Genomic DNA, 19,686 nt, shown 5'->3' with positions numbered 1-19,686 from the left:
TCGGGAAAAGGCTCACCGAAGAACCGTGTACATCATAGGTTGCGACCTGGACTATCGTAAAAGAATCATGGGCTCAAGCAATCAAACATAAGCATTCCTCATCAACTCCTTAGTGCTCCTTGATCCACTTGAGCATCTGCTCATATGCGGTGGTCTGGGCTTCCTGGATTGACGCATCCTGGTATTCACCGACAACGGCAAAGCCTGGATAACCATCAGTATTATGTTTCGCCGACAATCACCAGAAACGGGGTCTTACCGTGAGGTACGCCAGGGTAGACTTGGACCTCGTGTTCCAAATTCGCCTTGGACATGACATCCTCACCGTGGGTGCGAACCTCCTCGGGGAAAAGAGGGTCGTTCTCAACACAAACCAAGGATATCGGTACTTTGATGCCGTTGAAATCGTCGGGGATGACGGATGCTCCGTGTGCAATGGCGCCGACCTTGATGAAGGGCCCCTTCTTGACCTCCCCAGCTTCAGCGTCAGCCGCCGCGCCCTGGCCACCTGTTGGCACACTTCTGTCGGATCCGAGGTGCAAAATGTATCGTCCACCGATGCAGTAGCCGACAGCATAGACGCCGTCACCGTTCTTGACCGCGTCACTGAACTTCTCCTTGCAACCGTCAACCACCTTGTAGAGGATGGGCAGGACCTTCTCCTCCGTCTGCCGCGCGAGCCACATATCAATCTGGAAGCTCTTTGCCGTCTCGACGATCTTGAGCTTGAAGGTGTCGAGGAACGACCCAGTATCCTCGGTGTCGTCAAATCTTGACGAGTTGGGCGCGGCATCACCATTGAACAAGTCAGGCATGACCACCACGAAGCCTTCACTCGCGAACTTGTCTGCCTGGATCTGGTTGTTCGTCGACTTGAGGCCCGTGCCGCCGGTCAGGAGGAGGAGGAGTCTGGAGGGCGCATGAGGATAGTCGGCGGGCTTGGAGACGTAGACCTGCAGAAAGTTAGCTTGGAATCGATGGCGCGCATAACGACAACGCTTGCGACGCATGGAGCTACTCACATCAACACCGTTGATCTTGATGATCTCTCCACTCGAAGACTGGCCAGCAGCTGTGGAATATCAGTAAGGCGCATAACGGTCAGATGCTTTGTCGGCGCACTCACGAGTCGGGCGGTCCGTCACGCAGTGCTCGCTGTGCTCTCCAGCTCCTGCAGTTGTGGTAGTCGGGCTAGTAGACTGAGCTGGTGTGTCGGCAGCAGAGGTGGCCTCTGTCGTGGGCTCAGTGACACTCTCGGATACCGTCTCGGCGGCATCGCTCTCGGGAGCTTTCGTCGCTACGTCGACTTGGGTCATGATGTACGGCGGGGTGTCGGGGCAAGTGTGGTTCTTAGGTATCACGATAAAGGTGGGGAGCTACAAGAAAAGAGCTGCGTTTGGAGTTGAAGCGAACGGCTGGTTGAGATGAAGGTAGGGCTAACTGGGTGGTTGCGACAAACATTGGCATACAAGCGAGTTGTCGGTCACGTCTCCCTTTGCACAGCCCTTCAGAGCGGTAAGTTAGTACATTACAGCGTACGTGTACAGGTAGCTCCGTGAGGTACTCCTCCAGGGATGACGTCTCAGCTTGATGCTGGTACCTAGAGCTGCCCCGCGAACACAGATGCCCCCGCTGCGCCTGTCGCTTGCTGAGGTAAGGTACGTGTCTGACCACTGGCCCCATCCCAGCATGTGAGATGGTGCAGGGGCCAGCTTACCTAAGGTCGGTAGCTAGGCAGAAAACGAACCCCGCCATCGCACCGGGGACGTGTAGTCATTAAACAGAACGCGTTCAGACGCGTCCTTGCCTCCCGCATCTCGCGAAGAACTTGCTGCACATACCTCACAACCCAACATAATCTTTAGCCGATCGAATTGTTCACGACCAGCATATACGCTTCGACTGACTTCATAATGGAAGCCGAATCCAAAATTACGAAGGGTGCCTTGGAGTACGTGTTTTTCTCTATTTCCCCTCGTCCTTTCTCCCCTATGGTACTGACAGAGAACTTTCACAGTGCCATCTTCAGTGATGGTGACAATGCCGCTTCCAGATTCCCCGTTCCTGTCCTCCAGTGCCTGCAGATCAAGCCTTTGGCCGCACAAGCAGGCGGCGGTGCCGAGAGATATCGCATAGTCTTGAGCGATGTGAACAACTACGTCCAGTGCATGCTGGCCACCCAAGTGAACCACGTCGTTCATGATGGTAAGCTGGTGAGAAACTGCATCGTGCGCATCACCCAATACCAGGCAAACGCTGTCAAGGGAAAGAAGTATGTATTCTTGCTCTTTCTTGCTGTAAAGGATGGCGCTAACCCCCCCTCAGCATCCTCATCATCTTGGGCCTCGAGGTGATCGAGAACCTTGGAACACCAGACAAGATTGGCGAGCCCCAAGCCTTCGAGGCCAAGGCCCCACCAGTCGCCAACACCACAATCGGCGGCCAGAACTTCTATGGAGTCAAGCAGGAAGAGACAAAGCCCAAGACCCAACAGTCGATACCAACACGAACCGCCGGAGGAGCCAGTGGCCAACACGGAAGCAACAACATCTACCCTATCGAAGCCCTCTCTCCCTATGCCCACAAATGGACCATCAAGGCTCGTGTCACCCAAAAGTCGGACATTAGAACATGGCACAAGCCTAGCGGAGAGGGCAAGCTATTCAGTGTGAACCTGCTTGACGAGAGCGGTGAGATCAAGGCCACTGGCTTCAACGAGCAGGTCGACCAATACTACGACTTGCTCCAGGAGGGAAGCGTCTACTACATCTCCAACCCGTGCAAGGTCCAGCTTGCCAAGAAGCAGTTCACGAACCTCCCCAACGATTACGAACTCACCTTTGAGCGTGACACACTCATTGAGAAGGCCGAGGACCAGAGCAACGTGCCGCAGGTGCGGTTCAACTTCTGCAATATTCAAGAACTGCAGGAGGTCGAGAAGGATGCAACTGTTGACGTCATTGGTGTTCTGAAGGACGTTGCTGAGGTATCACAAATTGTTTCCAAGTCGACTGGTAAGCCCTACGAGAAGCGAGAGCTGACCCTCGTCGACGACACCAACTACTCCGTCCGGGTCACCATCTGGGGCAAGAGCGCTACGGGCTTCGATGTCAAGCCAGAATCCGTTGTGGCCTTCAAGGGCGTCAAGGTCTCCGACTTTGGTGGCCGAAGTTTGAGCTTGCTTTCCTCCGGTACCATGTCAATTGACCCCGATATTACGGAGGCCCACCGTCTGAAGGGATGGTACGACTCGTCTGGCCGCAATGATGCTTTCAACACCCACAACAACATGGCAAGCATGGGCAATGCAACTGGCCGCAAGGACCAGGACAAGTCGATTGTGCAGGTAAAGGAGGAGAATCTTGGCATGGAGCAGCAAGACTACTTCAACCTCAAGGCTACCATCGTGTACATCAAGCAGGACAACTTCGCCTACCCTGCATGCATGTCCGAAGGCTGCAGCAAGAAGGTTACTGACATGGGCGACGGTACTTGGCGCTGCGAGAAGTGTGACATCTCTCACCCGAGGCCCGAGTACCGCTACATTATGTCCGTCAACGTCTGCGACCACACCAACCAGCTGTGGCTCAGCTGCTTCGACGACGTTGGCCGGATTATCATGGGCATGTCTGCTGACGATCTCATGGCCCTGCGCGAGGATGATGAGACAAAGTTGGCTCAGGCGTTCGAGGAAGCGAACTGCCGCAAGCTCAACTTCCGTTGCCGTGCCAAGATGGATACTTTTGGAGAGTCTCAGAGGTATGTGACGTCCGCTGTTCAGTGTGATCCAGCACAATGCTAACAAACACCGCAGAGTTCGCTACCAGGTCATGAGTGCCACCCAGATCGATTTCAAGTCGGAGGGTGCTAAGCTCGCCGACCTCATCAAGCAGTTTGGCATCAGCTCATAAGATTTGACGGCGCTGCTGTACGTTACGGAAAGAGATTTGGCACGGTTTGCCAAGCTATAGAAAATGGTGGCGGAAAGGAGCAGATAGGAGTGGATGACTAGAATCTCATGAGCTACGAGGCAAGGACTAGTGGTCACACAATTGTCAACGTAAATGTTTCGCACAATGAACAAAAACTTAATGGCAGACGAGATGACCATTTTGCTATGTTTCCTCTAGTCCTTGGGTTATGGAACCCAAGCCCGCCTTGATGCAAGTCGTGGAGAAAATGCCACTTGTGGGCTACAAAGCAATTCCCAATAAACCTGCTCTCGTAACGCCGGCCTAATGCCCACCATCTCACGTGGAAGCTCCTCGGATCAATGACAACAAATACCGTGCCTTCTCCAATCGCACTCCTGCTGTCCTTTGTCACCATGATCCCGTCTCGTGCCTTCATTACTTCATAAGGCTCGCATATCATCATATCTGGACCCCGGCATCAAATAGGGTGGCTTCTAGCGAGTCGGTTGAATGCCAGTCATGAGATCCTCATCCTCGATAGATGTCTCGAACATCTCGACATGCTGGCTGGACGAATCCTTTTGTGAACGCTTGGCCTCGCGGTCAATGTGCCTAGCGTAGTCCTTCGAAAACATGAGCCGGGCGTCGCTTGCCTTGGCCCATTTGTTGAGCGTCTCGATACGGGCATCGTCCGTAATCTTCCTCTTATACTCGGTGTGCTCAATCTCTTGATCGCGTGGGAGAAACGTAAGGCACTTCGCGCCGTCAGGGCTGGTCTCCAGCGCGCCGACAAGCATTCCACTGCTGATCATATCTTGGAGAAGCGCCTCTGTCTCGACGTCTGTCCCCAAACTCTTCGCTGTCTCTGCACTGAGAGTTTTCTCGCGAATCTCTGAGACGCCAATCTTCTGATAGACGTCTGCAAGGCCAAGAATCTGCCACTTTTGGTACGCCTTCACAACTTCCTTCAGCAGCGTTGTAGTCTGGTCATCGACCCAGGTTGGTGTACCTGCCTCGACCGCGCTCTTGAGCTCCTCGGCGTTGACAGTGGAAAATAGCGCGCCAATATCGGTGTACAGCTTCGAGAGTGAGGCGTAGTTCTTAGTGGCAGCGGGTGCGATGAAGCTCGGAGGAGTGGGGGTTTGGCCGAGGGTCAGGAGGCCTGTGAGAATCCATCGCTTGTGGGCGTCGGTCATGATTTTGCTCGTAGCTCCGTCCCTTGTTGGCCAACTGATGATTCTCTGGTATGCCTTGTGCGCATCAGCCCACCTCAGCTTGGCGGTGAATATCTGAGCGGTGACCCATTCGTGTTGCATGACCTCCTCCCGGGTGAGTTTCTGGCTAAGGTGTGTGCTTGTGTTGATGTACGAGGCGGGGGAGGCTGTCACATCGCAGAGGTAGGCTGGCTGGCTTTGGTCTTTCATTCCGGGGAGGAAAACCCATGGCTTCTCGACCAAGGGAAGCACTTGGTCAATGTTATCGGTCTCGTAGGCCATTTTGACCACTGCAACATGGTGGCTCGTGAGCACCGCGCAATCGGGGTCGAGTCTTCTGAGCACGATCGCGACAATCTCGATAGCTTGACGGGCCTAGGGAAGCAGAAATTAGCCATGCAGAAAGCATATGGCAAGCTAATTTGTCATACCGGGTAGAACTTGCAATCCACGACATCCTTGACCAGATCGGAAAAGGCATCACCAACGTAGCGTATTTGTCTCGGATCGAAGGACAGCAGGAACTTGAGGGTGTATTCTCGGAAGGCGTCGGCAGGTATGGAACGGCCGGTATCGTCGAGGCGCTTCAATGTGTTGAGAATCGCAAGGAAGGCAACCGAGTGCGTGGCGGGGTTCACGATCTGGGACATGGGTCAGCAAACGTCAAACGACGACAGTAGCAAGCGCCAACGGACCTCTAGGAGCTGAGGGGCATTGGCCACGACTTCGTTTCCCAGGTCCTTGAAAAGCCTCGAGATCTGTGCGATATGGTTTTTGAGCGCGCTATCGTAGACCTCATCGGACATGCCCTGGTCGGGTTCAAAGGAGAGGAGGGTGGCATCCATCTTGCCGTCGTGTTGGCGCCTTGCCGGGACCGAGATGCGAAGTGAAGTCGGCAAGCTTGCGCGGAGACCAACGGGACAGCAGCCGAAGAAGTCGGCTAGGTTATCGACGAGTGTTCTCTTGGAAGAGACAGGGACAGACTCGCAGGAAAGGCAGTGTAGTTTGTGAAATTTGGGAAGTAGTGATCGCGAATTTAGGTTGCGGTACCGGTTGGCAGCCTGGAGGTTATGGAAGCTTGATGGCACCCATAGTGGTCCTCCCGCAAGGAAGGTACAGTAGAGCTGGCGACCCGTGGTGGGGTGCCTTGTACGGTCCGTGCTCATCGTAGCTTATCCGAAGCTTCCCCAGTCGCTTGTTTCTCGGATAAACTGGCAATCCTTACTAGCTGCATTCCATTGCCTACAGGTTCCTTTTCTTACATAAAGCAAGGTCTGGACATAACTCGAATGCGGTAGGAACCCCAAAGGCCATTCGGAAGAAGTCACAAAATTGAGCTGGAAAGTGCTGATTTCGTCAGTCTCCTCCATACCAGCTGCTCCTCGGTAAGCAAGGTGAAGGAGGGATTGGTCGACACTAAGGTAGTGTAATTGAGCAGCGGGGCACTACCCACCCCTCTTACACCGAGATTTGGCAGTGTTATATGTGGTCATCGAATACTTCCAACAATAAAAAATACAGTCGTGAGGATAGTTGTTTGAAATTCGCTGAACTCGGAACGAAATAAATTCAAGAAGTGCATAGTCCAGTGATTGACCGTTGAGCCTGTGTCAAGTGCTTCATAGCTGAGATACAAGCTTGGGCAACCTGGTTACCCCGCCCCCACCATACTCCAACGAAAAACATTTCGAGATAGAAGTCTCTACTCTATCTACATCTGCCCGTATCTAGTGGAAAGCACACTCCGAGATCGGTCGCAAAACTGCGGTGCAGAGTTGCCAAAAGAGCACACTTGAGCAACAAGTATCATAAGCAAACATCAATTGATAACCGATAGCAATTCTGCCTCGCCGACAGCAGACACCCAGTCAGTGATTTTGTCTCGATCGCGGTGCCCTTCTCGCGGCTCACGTTGCCTCTCCTCTGTGATACCCAGCGACTAACAAACTGCAGCATACAATTCCTTCGACCACCTCCAAGATGCCTCTTCCTGACACCATTGAGCTGCCTGCAGCATTCGATGCCCACGTCCACGTGCGTGATGGCGACATGTTGAAGGTGTGTGAGCGCGAAGCCGCCCCCCTCAGGCTCATCCGAAAAAATGCTAATTATTTAGCTTGTTGCTCCTACTATCCGATCCGGTGGTGCCAACTCTGCTTTGATCATGCCCAACCTTACCCCTCCCGTGACCAGCACGAAGATGGCGTTGGACTATTCTTCTCGTATCAAGGAGGCTCTGGGAAACGATGAGGTGAAGCTGCTGATGACCCTCTACCTTCACCCTGACGTTACACCCGAAGTTATCAGAGAGGCCAAGAAGGCTGGAGTTGCCGCTGTAAAAAGGTAATTGAAATCCACTCAAGCCCTGTTTCGAGGTTTGGTCTGATCTGGATGTCCTTCAGTTACCCTGCCGGCGTCACAACCAACAGCTCTGCTGGTGTCGTCGACTACGATGCTTTCCACAAGGTCTTCAAGGCCATGGAGGAGGTTGACTTGCTTCTTTGCCTTCATGGAGAGTGCCCCTCCCATGCTGGCAGCGACATCACTACTCTGAACGCTGAGTCCAAGGTGGGTATGCCAGGCATTTTGTGCTAATGAACCGGATATCCTGACGCCGTCTCAGTTCCTCCCTACGTTGAAGGTTCTTCACAACAAGTACCCGAAGCTCAGGATCAGTGAGTTAAAGTACCCACGCTACTGAATGATATTGACTCGTGCAATAGTCCTCGAGCACTGCACAACTGCCCAGGCTGTCGAGGCCGTCAAGTCATGGTAAGTTCTTTTGGATGAACACTATGTAGCAAAGCTAACCATATTCAAGTGGTCCCAACGTCTCGGGAACGATTACTGTGTAAGGTTTCCACAACAGTTCTTCAAAGCTCGTAAACTGACAGCTTTAGTCACCACCTCTTTATTACCATCGACGACGTTGTTGGTGACGCCGTACGACCGACCCAGTCCCTGTTCCTCTCCCTGTCATCACACTGACCTTACTGCACATAGATGAACTTCTGCAAGCCCGTTGCCAAGCTTCCCCACGACCGTAGGGCCCTCCTCAACGCCGTCGTCAACAGCAACGGCAAGTTCTTCCTGGGCACCGACTCCGCCCCTCACCCCATCACCTCCAAGACGGGCCCCTCCAAGGCCGCCGCAGGTGTCTTCACCCAGCCCTATGCCGTGCAGTACCTTCTCACCGCACTCGACGAGGCAGTCGTCCGTGGAGAGCTCAAGGACGCGGATATCACTCTGGAGGCTATCGAGGGCTTCGTGGCGCACTACGGCCGCAAGTTCTACGGCGGCTTCGAGGACCAGAAGGCGGAGCGAATCCGCCTCACTCGTGGTGGTGCTGTCATCAACCAGGTCCTCGAGGGCTCTGGTATTCAGGTCGTTCCTTTCCGCGCTGGTAAGGAGACCTGGACCCTTCAGTGGCTGTAAAAAGTTCAACAATCATTTCGGCGGCCTTTGTGAGCAACAACTAGGAATAGGAAAAGAAGGGAACCCGGTGATGATTGCGAACCTCCATTGCTGGTGTATGTGTTCTATAATACATACAGTCTCTCAAGTCAACAAAGCTGTGTTTTTCTTTTTGGAAGATCCCCATCCTATCGTCATCTCATATCTCATTGCCAGTTGCCCCTGTTTCTCCTATTTAGGTAATCCATATTTCAGCCAAGAAGGGTCTTCAAAGACCTTAGTACCGAGATCCATTATCTCGTTCACCCATATCGTTCAGCATAGAAAAGTTGCTCGGCATTCCGAAGCCACCCAGGCTCTGGTGGTATCTGTGGGGGTGGTCGGCCGTTCGCTTCGACGGAGGGCCGATGGGACCCCAGACGCAAGGGGAAGCAGGAGAAATCATGCCCTGGGGATACGCAGTCCTCTGCTCTGCCTCGAGTGTCAATTTCGGCTTCATGAGCCGGTGCAGAGGGGAACTTACCTGCGGTAGTCCTGTAACCGCTTTCGTTCTGTCTTGTGGGCGACGACGAGCGCATGTGACCCTGCGGCCTTGCACCTTCGACTCGTCTCCATGACTGCGATGCTCTCGCTGGACTTGAGAGGTCCTTCTCAGACCTGATGGGTGACGGAAGTGCCCCTTGCTGGGGCTGGCGTACGTCGTAGAACGTCTCGGTGCCGCTTGCTTCCTGCTGTTGTTGCTGTTGTTGCTGGCGTTGCAGCTCCGCTTGCTGCTTCTTCCACCAGGTCGGCAGGCCATGAAACAGACCGAGGGAGTGTTGAGTAGCCTTGTCCAGCGGCATCTCGTGCTTGTACTTGCATCCTTGCTGCGTGAAGGCGCAAACGCCCTCGTGAACCCACTTGTCGCAGTAAATCTTGGGCTTCTTGGGCGGGGCGGGAGAGGAGGCAACGATGTGGTCGATTCTCTTCTGTAGCACAAAACGTCAGCGTGACTCAGACTTAGGCAGTCGGCATCAAAACACGGTAGGAGGGCAACAGGTGGAGGGTCATCATTACCTGAAGAGCATCAGAGACCGGTGCCGGAGACGGTGGAGGGGTCTGAGATGTTCAGCGCCAAAACTCTGGTGCTTGGAAAATGACGAGAGGAAGGAATACCATACCTTGAACGCGACCGGCTGGATGGTACCACCCGATGGGTTCTGGTGATCCAGCCCTCGCGGCGAGGGCAGTACAAGCATGCCCTCAGCAACGTGCTGCACAGCTGGGATGCCGACCAAGGGTGGGAGAGTATCAGCAGGAACGAGTCTGGTGTAGTTGCCGTTGCCGCGGTCGAGGCAGTAGGCGTAAAAGCCCGATGTGTCGACGCCTACGTCCTGACCTTGGTCCGTAGCAGGTTGATGCTCTGCGTTAGGGGCTCCCATAGCCATGTATTCAGGACCGCTGGTCAGACTGGGCGTGTGGTAATGACCGTGAACTTGGGCAGTAGCTGTCGTCATGTTCATACCCATTCGCCAGTTCGGGGCGTCGATGCTGCGTGGCGCGGGGGCGGCGTTGGCGAGCATGTGCCTCATCGGCGCCTGTTGTTGGTGATGGTGTTGAGGTTGGTAACGACGGAAGGAGGCAGGAGGCATCTCGCCAGGGTATCGGTGGTCCCTCGCCTGGAGAGAGGTGGATGTTTCCATGCCGCAAATCCGCACGCCACTGATTCCGTTCGTGATCGATGCTGACGGGTCAAAGTCTGGTGTCGTACCGCGCGTCGAGGTTCTTGATGCCGGGGGCGAACAAGACTTGTCGGAAGAGGAGTGAATTAACATCGAGTCCATACTGGGTGTGAGAAGAGAAAGTGAGAAGTTACGAAAAGAAGAAGGATGAGGAGAAGAGAAAAGGACAAGTCTAGGGCACGGTGGAAAGTCTTAGTCCTGGCAGGGTGCAAACGGGGAGATGCCAATACGTTACCCTATCTATAATGCCGTCGACCGCGATCAGCACCTCTGGAGTCGCCGAGGTACGTGATTAAAGACGACTTTGACGTTCTCTGCAGCATGCAGCACGAAGGCGGATTCCGGACCAAGATGCCAAAGGCTCAGACATGAGAGCCTGATGCCTAGGACGCGAGATCCTTTAATCAAAACAGTCGCTGTACCAGGACGAAAAAAAGATTCGTTGCCATCGTCGTTTGCTCGACCGAAATAAGGTCCGCTGCACTCATACGGTTACCTGCATTCTTGGTTTGTACCTCACCACGTGACAAACAGCTGTGCCTTCACTGTTGAACAAGTCAAACCATAGATTGATCCTGAGAAATATCGCACTGCGTTGATGCGACTGAAAGCAATGCAATGTCTATTGGCCTATATGCATGCATCATCTAAGCTAAGCTGTGTAAGCGTTAATGAAATAACTGGGCGAGAGGATTTGTTTGCAATCCTCTGGCTAATGTCCCATCCTTGCCGTCTAAATCCAAACCCATACGCCTGCCAGGTCGGTAGCAAATGTCATTATGTTCTGTGTTGCAAAGCTATCCTGTGTAGCTTCTCTCGTAAGACCTGCTCTGCTGCAGGTGTTCTGGCTTTCGCTGGCCAGTGTTGGAAGGTATCAAGAGCAAGTCGTAATTGTATCTCAGTTGTAAAAACTGGGCATTGAGGCAAAAGATGTCGCAGGCCGCAAGTGGCACAAGCAACTGCGTTGGGGTGCATCTGAAATGGGCCAGATGAGGTCTTTCGAGAAGACTTTTCTGCCTTATTGAAGTTCGCAGAATTTGGGAGTTGTGGCCCGGAGCCTGGAAGCTGTGCGCCAGACCCCGTACTGGAGATGTGGACATTGTCAAGCCATGCCATGTCATACTTTAATGGTCGGCCGTACTTTGGGGGTCGGCCTCGTTTTCCACCGTTGGCGAGCGGGAAGATCTGTAAGCCGGGCTGGACGGGGTTGGAGTATCCTGGGGGGTTGGTAGTAGAATACTGCGTTCCGTTTTGGTAGGCTCTTTGGGCTGCGATGCCGTGGAATCCTTGGTTGACTTGGCTGCCTGGCTGGAGGCCTTGGTTGGGGTAGCCTTGGATGGAGTGGCTTTGGATGTGGTGGTTTTGGTTTTGGTTTTGTTTGGGGTTGACTTTGGCGTCTTTCTTGGAGCTCGTTTTTGGGGGGTTGACTTGGCCGACTTTGACGTCTTGGAGGATGCCGCGGCGTCTCTCTTTGGTGTTTTCCGCGTAGAGGGCGTCTTCTGTGGAGTCGAAGAGTTAACTTGTTGTTTCTTGCGATTCGGTGTCTTTTTGGGAGTTGAATGAGGTGACGTAGACTGAGAAGAAGATTTCCTGGCTTTACCTTTGCTCATCGTGTTCCTGTCCTCTGGGTCAGTATCAGGCTCCTCGTCCTCACCACCCACGAAGTCCTCGTCGTTATCGGAACTACCGCTGTGGTCGACAGCAAGATCAGTAGCAATGGGGGCGTTCGTCTTGTAGTTCACAGCCTGAGGCGGTTGTTAGCATATCATGTCCATCAAATCGATGTGCTGACCAACCTGGCGGCGACGTCCTCCACGACCAAGAACTTCCTTATTCAACTCCGCTAGTCTTTTGGCCTCGGCCTCTCTCTCAGCAAGAATCTCCTCCCAAACATTAGGGTTCACGGTAGGTTCGTTCTCCTCTGCCAGGTTGTCCTCGAACCCGCCCTTGTCGTTAGCCCAGACGCGAGCGAACGAAAATGTCGATTCGGCGGATTCATCTTGGCCAGTGCTTGTTTGCTCGATATGAGAGCGATCGAGAAGTTTTTCAACACTTGCCTCATCGTAACGTATGATGTCCTTTTCGTTTTGGTCGTCGCTGAAAAGCGCGGTAGCTCCGAATTTGAGGATCGATTCCAAATCATCTGGCTCCCCTGTGTCGTCCATAGCCTCAATCAACACATGATCAAGAGCCATCTTCTTGCGGCCAATCTGCATGATCTTCTCCTCCGCGGAGTTCTTCGTCATGAGCTGGAAACAGAGAACCTTGTGCTTCTGGCCGATTCTGTGCGCGCGAGAGATGGCTTGAATATCCTGGTGGGGGTTGAAATCAGGATCTAGGATGATGACAGTATCTGCTGTTGCAAGGTTGATACCTACGCCTCCTGCTCTGGTTGAGAGGAGAAAGGCGAAGACTTCGGAATCCGGGGCGTTGAATGCGTCGATATGCTTCTGTTTCTCGTGGCTGTTGATCTTGCCGTCAAGACGCCTGTGCAAGAAGCCCAGGCCGTTCAAAAAGTCCTCAACGATATCCAGTTGATCCAAGAACTGGCTGAAGATGAGCACACGGTGTCCACGCTCCTTGAGTTTGGGCAACATGATACTGAGCAGCATCAGCTTGCCAGACGCAGAAACCAGGTTCTCATGCATCTTGACGTGGTCCACAGCCCTCTCCTCAATCGCATCGCTATACATGAAAGGATGGCAAAGACACTTCCGCAACTGCATGAGGATGTTGTTCAGACTACCACGCTCTTTCTTATTGATCTTGTCATCTGCAAAGATTGCCTTGATGAGGTCGGGGCTTTTCGCCATAATAGATTTGCATAGCTTCTCCTGAAGGATCGACATTGAGACTGGCACAATGATCTGCGCCATTGGAGGCAGGAACTTCAGAACCTGAGCTTTCGTTCGTCTCAAGAAATATTGCTTGATTCGCCCATGAAGTTCTGGCAGGTTCTGTGCGTTCAACTCCTGGTACTGTTCGTCCAACTTCTCAGCATTCTGCGTAGGGTCGATGAATTGCAACAAATTGAAGAGCTCTCGCTTGTTGTTTTGCAATGGCGTGCCTGTCAGGAGAAGTCGGAAGGGGAACCGCATCGCGCGCAATGCTAGGTACAGCAAGCTCTTGTCATTCTTGAGTCTTTGACCTTCATCAACGATCAACCCAGCCCACTGCACAGAGCGAAACAGGTTCCTCGTACGGTCGTCCTGAGCGGAGTCGTATGACATGACCACGACATGGGCCTTGATGTCTGACGAGCCGTTGGGGAAGAGCTCGTATTTGTAGGCTAGTTCCTGAGGTTGCTTGCCGCCATGATAGGTCACAACTCGAAGCTCTGGGGCCCATTGCTTGATCTCGCGGCGCCAGTTTGGACAAGTAGCATTTGGTACAACGACCAGAAATGGCCAACACTACACTCTGAGTTAGTCACGATCGCAGACTAGGCAGGGCAGAAATACCTTAGGTTCGCCTAGAGCCAGGGCAGAGATCAAGCTAACGACTTGAACTGTCTTCCCGAGTCCCATCTCGTCGGCAAGAATGACATTCTTGTCTTCGTGGTAGTTGTACAACAGCCAGTTGACACCTTCGAGCTGGTAGGCCATGAGATTGCCCCGTCGGATTGCTTTGGGCTGCTCGGTTAAAGCGACGAACTTTTCCTCCTTCCAATCATTCACTCGCTGTTTCATCTTGTGGTTCGTGGGACTGACGAAATATTTGCCAGTGAGGTACTCGTAGTAGGCAGCCTTGAACGTATTGTAGATCTCCCCAGTGTCTGGCTTTGGGGGCTTATCCCAAACGGCCTCATCGTACCCTAAGCCTTGGAACTTGACGTAAATCTTGTCGACACTCCCGATCCGCTCCATGTCGTCCTGCAGGCTTCGTGATCGTCCGTTCTTGACCTTGGCAGCGAGGATGACGTCTGTAAGAAGGTATTCCTCCGGGATAGCCTCATCAGTTGTCCATCTCAAACACAGATTTTGCTCTGCGTCCCTCTTCGCAAATGAATTCCGCATAGCTCCAGGAGCCATGTGAAACACCCAGGCCCCAGGCATCCAGGTACAGTGAAAGTATGAACAGTCCGCCCATTTGATGAGGTAGTCTTTCTCGTCTTCATAGAAGTCGCTGTATGTCATTCCGTCTGAAAAGGAGTCCTTCTTTGTAAGTCTCCAGGCAACCAAGGTCTGAATCTTGTGGGAAACCATGGCGCAATCATGGCACTTCCAGTCCACTGAGTAGTCAGAGAGACGTTGGTCACGGACATTGGATAAGTCGGTTTCCATCTGAGAAGACGGCAGGTGTTCATAGTGCCAGCCACGCTTGCATGAGGTGCACCGAAAGAGGACGTTTTCTGCATTGTTGACGAGAGCCGGGTCCACAGGTGCGATGGGATCCTCGCCTCCATTCTCAACTCGAAGCTTTTCTTCTTGCTTTGGCGTTCTCCTTGGCGAAAATGCTGCACAAGAACGTCCCGGCTTTTCGCATCCCTGGCAGTTGTGATGACGAGGGGCATGCTTATCCTTCTTGCCGTAGAAGCCAATGCAGTACTTGCACTGAAGGACGAAGTCTTCCGCCTCAACCTTCGTAACCAAGTGTTCTCTGGCTGATCTGTAGCCCAGGCAAACTTTGTGAAATGACATGGAGCAGCCCTGGCAGCTGATAAGAGGACCTTTGTTGGCGGCGGGCCCAACGTTGCAACTGCTGCAGATATCTGAGTGGAAAGTCAAGAATGGCGAATCATGTGGAAGTTGCTTGAAGACCTCCTTGACATTCATCACTCTTGGTGCTCCAACTGGAGCAGTGTCCTCGATGTAAAAGGATTCCTCGTCCATCGGGGCGGAGTCGAGCATGCTAGCCTTGTTTCTGGTAGACCTGCCGGATCGACGACGATCCTCAAACTCGATCGAAGAATCGCGTGATCTCGGTTTCGCTTCGGGCTTTGCCTTGGAGGACTTTGATCGTCTAGGCTGCTTGCGCCTGCCTCGGCCTGGCTTTGGTTGAAGATCTGATGTGATGAACGTGAAATCGTCGTCTTCTCCGTCAGATTGCTGAGGAGGGGGATCTTGGGAAAGTTCGTCCATGTCATCGTCGCGAGTCAGACTGGGGTTTCCGAAAGCCATGCTAGTGAGTGTGAGCTGCTTTTGAGTTCGCTCTCTCAGTTGTCGCTGTGGCTGTGAAGACTCGTGTCTTCGTGAACGAGTCCGCCGGCTTTCATCTTCATCGTCAGAAACAGCAGCATGGGAGTTTTGGCGGGTGCTCTGTCTGGTGGTCGTGCGTTGACGTCGCGAATGACGAGAAGAAACTTCGTCTTCGTCTTCATCATCGGAATCAATAATGGATGTGAGACGGGCGCTGCGCTGAACGACGCTTCGTTGACGTTTCGATTGGCGAGGCAACTCTTCTTCGTCAAGCTCCATGAGAGCCAGGTCCGCCTGAGAATCGGCTTCGGAATCCTCCAAAGTGTCCTCCCAAGATCGCTTCTGCCCGTGGAAGGCGCCAGTCTCGACCTCGGAGTCCACGTCGCCCTGCATCTTCTGAAGAGCAGATTCACCTCCGTCGTAGGCAAGAAGGTCTCCGAACGGTATCTCGGCGGAGTTAGCGTGATGCCCTTGAAGAGTTTGCGGTGAAAGATAATCATTCGCTATGTGCGGCCTTGCTTGATCCAGCTCCATGGTAGATGCTCGCGCAAGTAGGATTGGGAGGGTGATGTGCGATGAGAATGGTCTTGGAAGTAACCCCTAACACATTTCAAACACCTGATAGCACCGCTTTCTTCAGATTGGCAAATTTCCTGGACGAACCGATGTGCAGAAGTCGTTCAGGGAAGCTAGGAAGTAGGAAGTCTGAGGGGAAAATGCTTGAGAGAAGATATGTGAAGCTTGGATTGTTGTAGGTTGGAAGTGTAGATGTGGGAGTGAGAGGATGAACTGTGGAGAGTGGAGAGTGGAGAGTGGAGAGTGAAGAGGCTGTGAATTTATATAGATGAATAGAAGCAGTTGAAGAGGGCAAGAGCAGCAGTAAAAAAAGGAAAGAACGTTCGACTGAGAGAAAGTAGAAGAAAATAGTAACTCACAATATCTTGTCGTCCATCTGTAAACTCGACGCTGTACCATAACTCTGATTCGGGCCCTTCTACCTCTCCAATGACCTGGTCAACGACGTCGCTCTTGACGCTACGATATTGCGCGCATTCTTCTGGGGATAGACGTCGCAGAACAATTTCTATCCGGACTGGGCGAACTCGATCATGCGTAATCTCTTCGGGAACTCCTTCCGCAGCCTTAATGTTGGTAGACGCAGTATCCAGGCCGGCGACTGGTTTCGACATTATAGCAACAGGCGCCATCTCCTCGTAAGTGTCTATCGAAAGAAATGGGTCTTCTGGGTCAAAACCGTCTGAGTCTTGTATCGTGGCGCCCTGCGACAGCTGGTCTTTCGTCGCGGCATCGGTGGGGAATGCGCCGTCGAAGGTATCGATTGTAGCTTCTTCGACAATCTCCTCGTTGACGGCGGGGTCGGATTGGTCGAGGCCTATCAGGGCATCGCTTGGAGAGCCTGTAACAGACTGGACGATGTCGTCGTCAGCGGTGTTCGTGAAGTCCTCCATGATGCGACTGCTCGGAACGGGAAGGCATAGGGTCGGGGCGGGCGGGGTGTCGCGCGGACTGCGTCGGATATTTAGAAGTCGCTTTAAGGAAAGACTGGAAAGAAGAAGGCGAAAATGGAATGGAAGAATTGTCCTGCAAAGGCAGGGGATCGGTTGTGGGTGAGCGCACTTAGAGAAAGGACGGCCTTAGACTGGGAAGTCTTCACAGTTCGACGCGACGCTCGAAACCGCGTTGCCATTAAAGTTGAGCTGCCGTAGCGTGTAAAGCACGGGTACGTACCGCCAGCCCGCTCTTGGTGGGGTGGTTGCGCCGATGGAAAGGGCCCATCGAAGACTCGTTGGCCAACCAGAGAGCCAGGGTCTACTTACCGCTCGGGTCCCTGCTGCAAGAATGTGGCAGAAAAAAAAAGTTCCACCATCGAAGACTTGCGGTTTTGGCGCTACGACGTTTTGCACATTGTCGCCATGTTGGAAGACATCGACACCACTACACGTACCGAGGCCTGGACTTACTCCATGCATGCTATGCGATGAGTCAACTTCTGAGATGGAGCGCCGTTCGCCCGCATACAACGACCCATAGAGCTTTCCAGCTCACTGGCACCACCGGACAGGTGCGCCATGCATCTCTCTCAGGTATCCATCGGGGTCTTCGACAGTCGGCAAGAGCTGGATCCCCAAACGGTCGCGCGACAAGTCCGAATTCGAGAAATCGTCAGGATAATCGCACGAGACGCCCAGACTTCAAGCCCCGGCTGACCGAGTCTCGCGGTCGTAGCCCGAGCCGAAATATCCCATCGAAGCCGGATGCCTTTGCCAACAAATTCAATGGCGCGATTGGCGGTCGCGAACGTCATTTCAAGCCGAAGAAAGCATTTCAAAAGATGCAAGAGCGCGAGCAAGAAGAAGAGGAGGGAGGGAGAAAGTCAAGGAGCAAGCGGTTCAACAACCCAGAGTATTCGTTCGGGAAGAAGAGCATGGTGTACCAGCTCAACCGCGGCGAGTTGAAAGATAAAGTCTCCAAGCTATTGGACAAGGAGGGGATGAACGAAGATAAGACGGAATATCCGCGGTCAGGCTCCGCATGGAGAGATCTCAATCGGGACGCCTCGAGGCCCAGAAGAGATGGAGGTTGGAACTCAACAAGTCAGAGGAGGGATGGTGATTGGAACTCGGCAAGACCTAGAAGAGATGGTGATTGGAAATCGACAACTCCCAGAAGAGACGGTGGTCGCGATTCGATGAGACAGATGAGAGATGGCGTAAGGAGGGAGTTTGAGCGAGATGGTGCTGCGCCCCGGAGACAGACTCGAGGATCAGACGACGATTCTTCTGCCAACAGACCGGCCGAATTCCCACTGTCGATTCAGTACACGACAGCAGCATCGCAGTTTCTATTTGGCCGATCGGTGGTGAAGGCGGCTCTGAGAAACTCTCAGCGCAAGCTTTACAACCTGTATGTCTACCAGGGGAGCAACAAGAAGGACACGAAGGACGACGCCTGGATCGTGTCTATGGCAGAGAAGAAGGGCATCAAGGTAAAAAGCGTCTACGAGGCCGATCAGAAGCTGCTGGACAAGATGAGCAAGGGTAGACCACACAACGGTCTTGTTCTCGAGGCATCGCCTCTCCCTCAGCTGCCGCTTGTCAGCCTCGGGGGTTTGTCGGCCGATTCAAACGGCTACGCAGTCTCTGTGGCTCACCAGTCCAAGGAAGATCTCGAGATCAACGGCACGGAAGGCTCCATCTCTTGCAAGCAGGGTCAGTCTCGGCCGCTAGTCCTCCTGCTGAACGAGATTTTGGACCCTGGTAACTTGGGTGCGATTCTTCGTACAGCTTGCTTCCTTGGCGTGTCAGCTGTGGCCATTACAGATCGGACATCCTCTTCTATCACATCCACCGTCTTGAAAGCCGCGGCTGGGGCTGCGGAAGAGATTAAGCTCTTCACTGTTGAAGACCCAGGGCGGTTTTTGAGTCTCTCGCAAGAGGCTGGCTGGACGTCATACGCTGCCGTTGCACCCACGCTTGGGTCGCGTTCGAACCGTCAGTGGACTCCGGACTACATCGAGGACTTCAAGCCTCTTGAAAAAGAGCCTTGTATCCTCGTTCTCGGTAACGAGGGCACCGGTCTTCCCTACGACATTAGGAAGAAGGCGACGCATGAGGTCACAATTCCACGAGTGGCTTCAACCGCAAGCTCTGTGGACAGCTTGAACGTGAGCGTTGCTGCGGCGCTGCTCTGCAACTCGTTTTTGCGAGGAGTGCGCCAGAAAGATCCTCTGACACTGACCGAGAGGCTGCACATCGATGCTCGTAAAGAAGATGGTGGAGAGACTCTGTTTTGATGCGGAGTTGGTGCACAACAGGAAAAGCATAATGCCATGATGTAACATTACAATCATCTGTAAAACTACCATGTATAGAATACGAATACCTCTCGGCACAAATGAATTATTCTCTTCTGGCAGCTTGACTCTATTGTGATATATGATGGTCTGGGACAGTCTTGCACATAACATGACATCTGCAAGGCACCGGTAAGTGCCCACTCGAAGTACTTCCCGTCGTGCATGGATTGGCGATCTCGGCTGCTGCAAGGCAAAACCAAGTCGTCGGCGCAGGCGTTTCCCAGCCGGCGCGCCGGTCCTCTCAAGCTACCCTGGTAAAGCTTAGACCAGACCCCTGACGGCGGGCGAGACATCCGGCTCTTCCCCTGAAGCTTGACAGACCCGGCGGCTTTTCGACCCGCCCTGGCCCTGGATGACGTATCTTTAGCAGCTGTCATCCATGCCCAGCCACCTGAAAAAAAAAAAGAA

The 19,686-nt window shown here is 53.2% G+C and overlaps 7 protein-coding genes across 7 annotated transcripts; 3 read left to right on the top strand and 4 right to left on the bottom strand.

Annotated features, from left to right (window-relative positions):
- Positions 1-109: 109 nt before the first annotated feature.
- Positions 110-1,316, bottom strand: COL26b_000450 (uncharacterized protein; the record flags this gene model as incomplete). The annotated part of the gene is made up of 4 exons (XM_053173419.1): positions 110-204; positions 260-953; positions 1,023-1,072; positions 1,127-1,316. 4 exons carry the CDS (start codon positions 1,314-1,316, stop codon positions 110-112), a joined length of 1,029 nt encoding a protein of 342 aa, XP_053042467.1.
- A 597-nt stretch (positions 1,317-1,913) lies between these two features.
- On the top strand, positions 1,914-3,911 carry COL26b_000449 (uncharacterized protein; the record flags this gene model as incomplete). Its single annotated transcript, XM_053173418.1, has 4 exons — positions 1,914-1,951; positions 2,018-2,272; positions 2,326-3,759; positions 3,815-3,911. The coding sequence occupies 4 exons, from the start codon at positions 1,914-1,916 to the stop codon at positions 3,909-3,911; spliced, it is 1,824 nt and encodes a 607-aa protein (XP_053042466.1).
- A 497-nt stretch (positions 3,912-4,408) lies between these two features.
- COL26b_000448 (uncharacterized protein) lies at positions 4,409-5,973 on the bottom strand (the record flags this gene model as incomplete). The annotated part of the gene is made up of 3 exons (XM_053173417.1): positions 4,409-5,503; positions 5,560-5,769; positions 5,824-5,973. The coding sequence occupies 3 exons, from the start codon at positions 5,971-5,973 to the stop codon at positions 4,409-4,411; spliced, it is 1,455 nt and encodes a 484-aa protein (XP_053042465.1).
- A 1,135-nt stretch (positions 5,974-7,108) lies between these two features.
- COL26b_000447 (uncharacterized protein) lies at positions 7,109-8,563 on the top strand (the record flags this gene model as incomplete). Its single annotated transcript, XM_053173416.1, has 8 exons — positions 7,109-7,186; positions 7,245-7,471; positions 7,531-7,696; positions 7,752-7,803; positions 7,852-7,900; positions 7,950-7,979; positions 8,029-8,071; positions 8,132-8,563. 8 exons carry the CDS (start codon positions 7,109-7,111, stop codon positions 8,561-8,563), a joined length of 1,077 nt encoding a protein of 358 aa, XP_053042464.1.
- A 256-nt stretch (positions 8,564-8,819) lies between these two features.
- Positions 8,820-10,365, bottom strand: COL26b_000446 (uncharacterized protein; the record flags this gene model as incomplete). The annotated part of the gene is made up of 3 exons (XM_053173415.1): positions 8,820-9,013; positions 9,066-9,510; positions 9,703-10,365. The coding sequence occupies 3 exons, from the start codon at positions 10,363-10,365 to the stop codon at positions 8,820-8,822; spliced, it is 1,302 nt and encodes a 433-aa protein (XP_053042463.1).
- Positions 10,366-10,885: 520 nt separating this feature from the next.
- COL26b_000445 (uncharacterized protein) lies at positions 10,886-16,870 on the bottom strand (the record flags this gene model as incomplete). Its single annotated transcript, XM_053173414.1, has 6 exons — positions 10,886-10,893; positions 11,349-11,762; positions 11,864-12,008; positions 12,060-13,676; positions 13,725-15,848; positions 16,337-16,870. The coding sequence occupies 6 exons, from the start codon at positions 16,868-16,870 to the stop codon at positions 10,886-10,888; spliced, it is 4,842 nt and encodes a 1,613-aa protein (XP_053042462.1).
- An 884-nt stretch (positions 16,871-17,754) lies between these two features.
- COL26b_000444 (uncharacterized protein) lies at positions 17,755-19,215 on the top strand (the record flags this gene model as incomplete). Its single annotated transcript, XM_053173413.1, has 1 exon — positions 17,755-19,215. The coding sequence occupies one exon, from the start codon at positions 17,755-17,757 to the stop codon at positions 19,213-19,215; it is 1,461 nt and encodes a 486-aa protein (XP_053042461.1).
- Between the last annotated feature and the right edge of the window lie 471 nt (positions 19,216-19,686).

The sequence above is a fragment of the Colletotrichum chrysophilum genome (genome assembly GCF_026319265.1).
Source record: "Colletotrichum chrysophilum strain AFK26 chromosome Unknown scaffold_2, whole genome shotgun sequence".
Taxonomy (NCBI): domain Eukaryota; kingdom Fungi; phylum Ascomycota; class Sordariomycetes; order Glomerellales; family Glomerellaceae; genus Colletotrichum; species Colletotrichum chrysophilum.
Note: the sequence above shows the minus strand (reverse complement) of the source record. Positions and strands in the feature narration are given on the sequence as shown.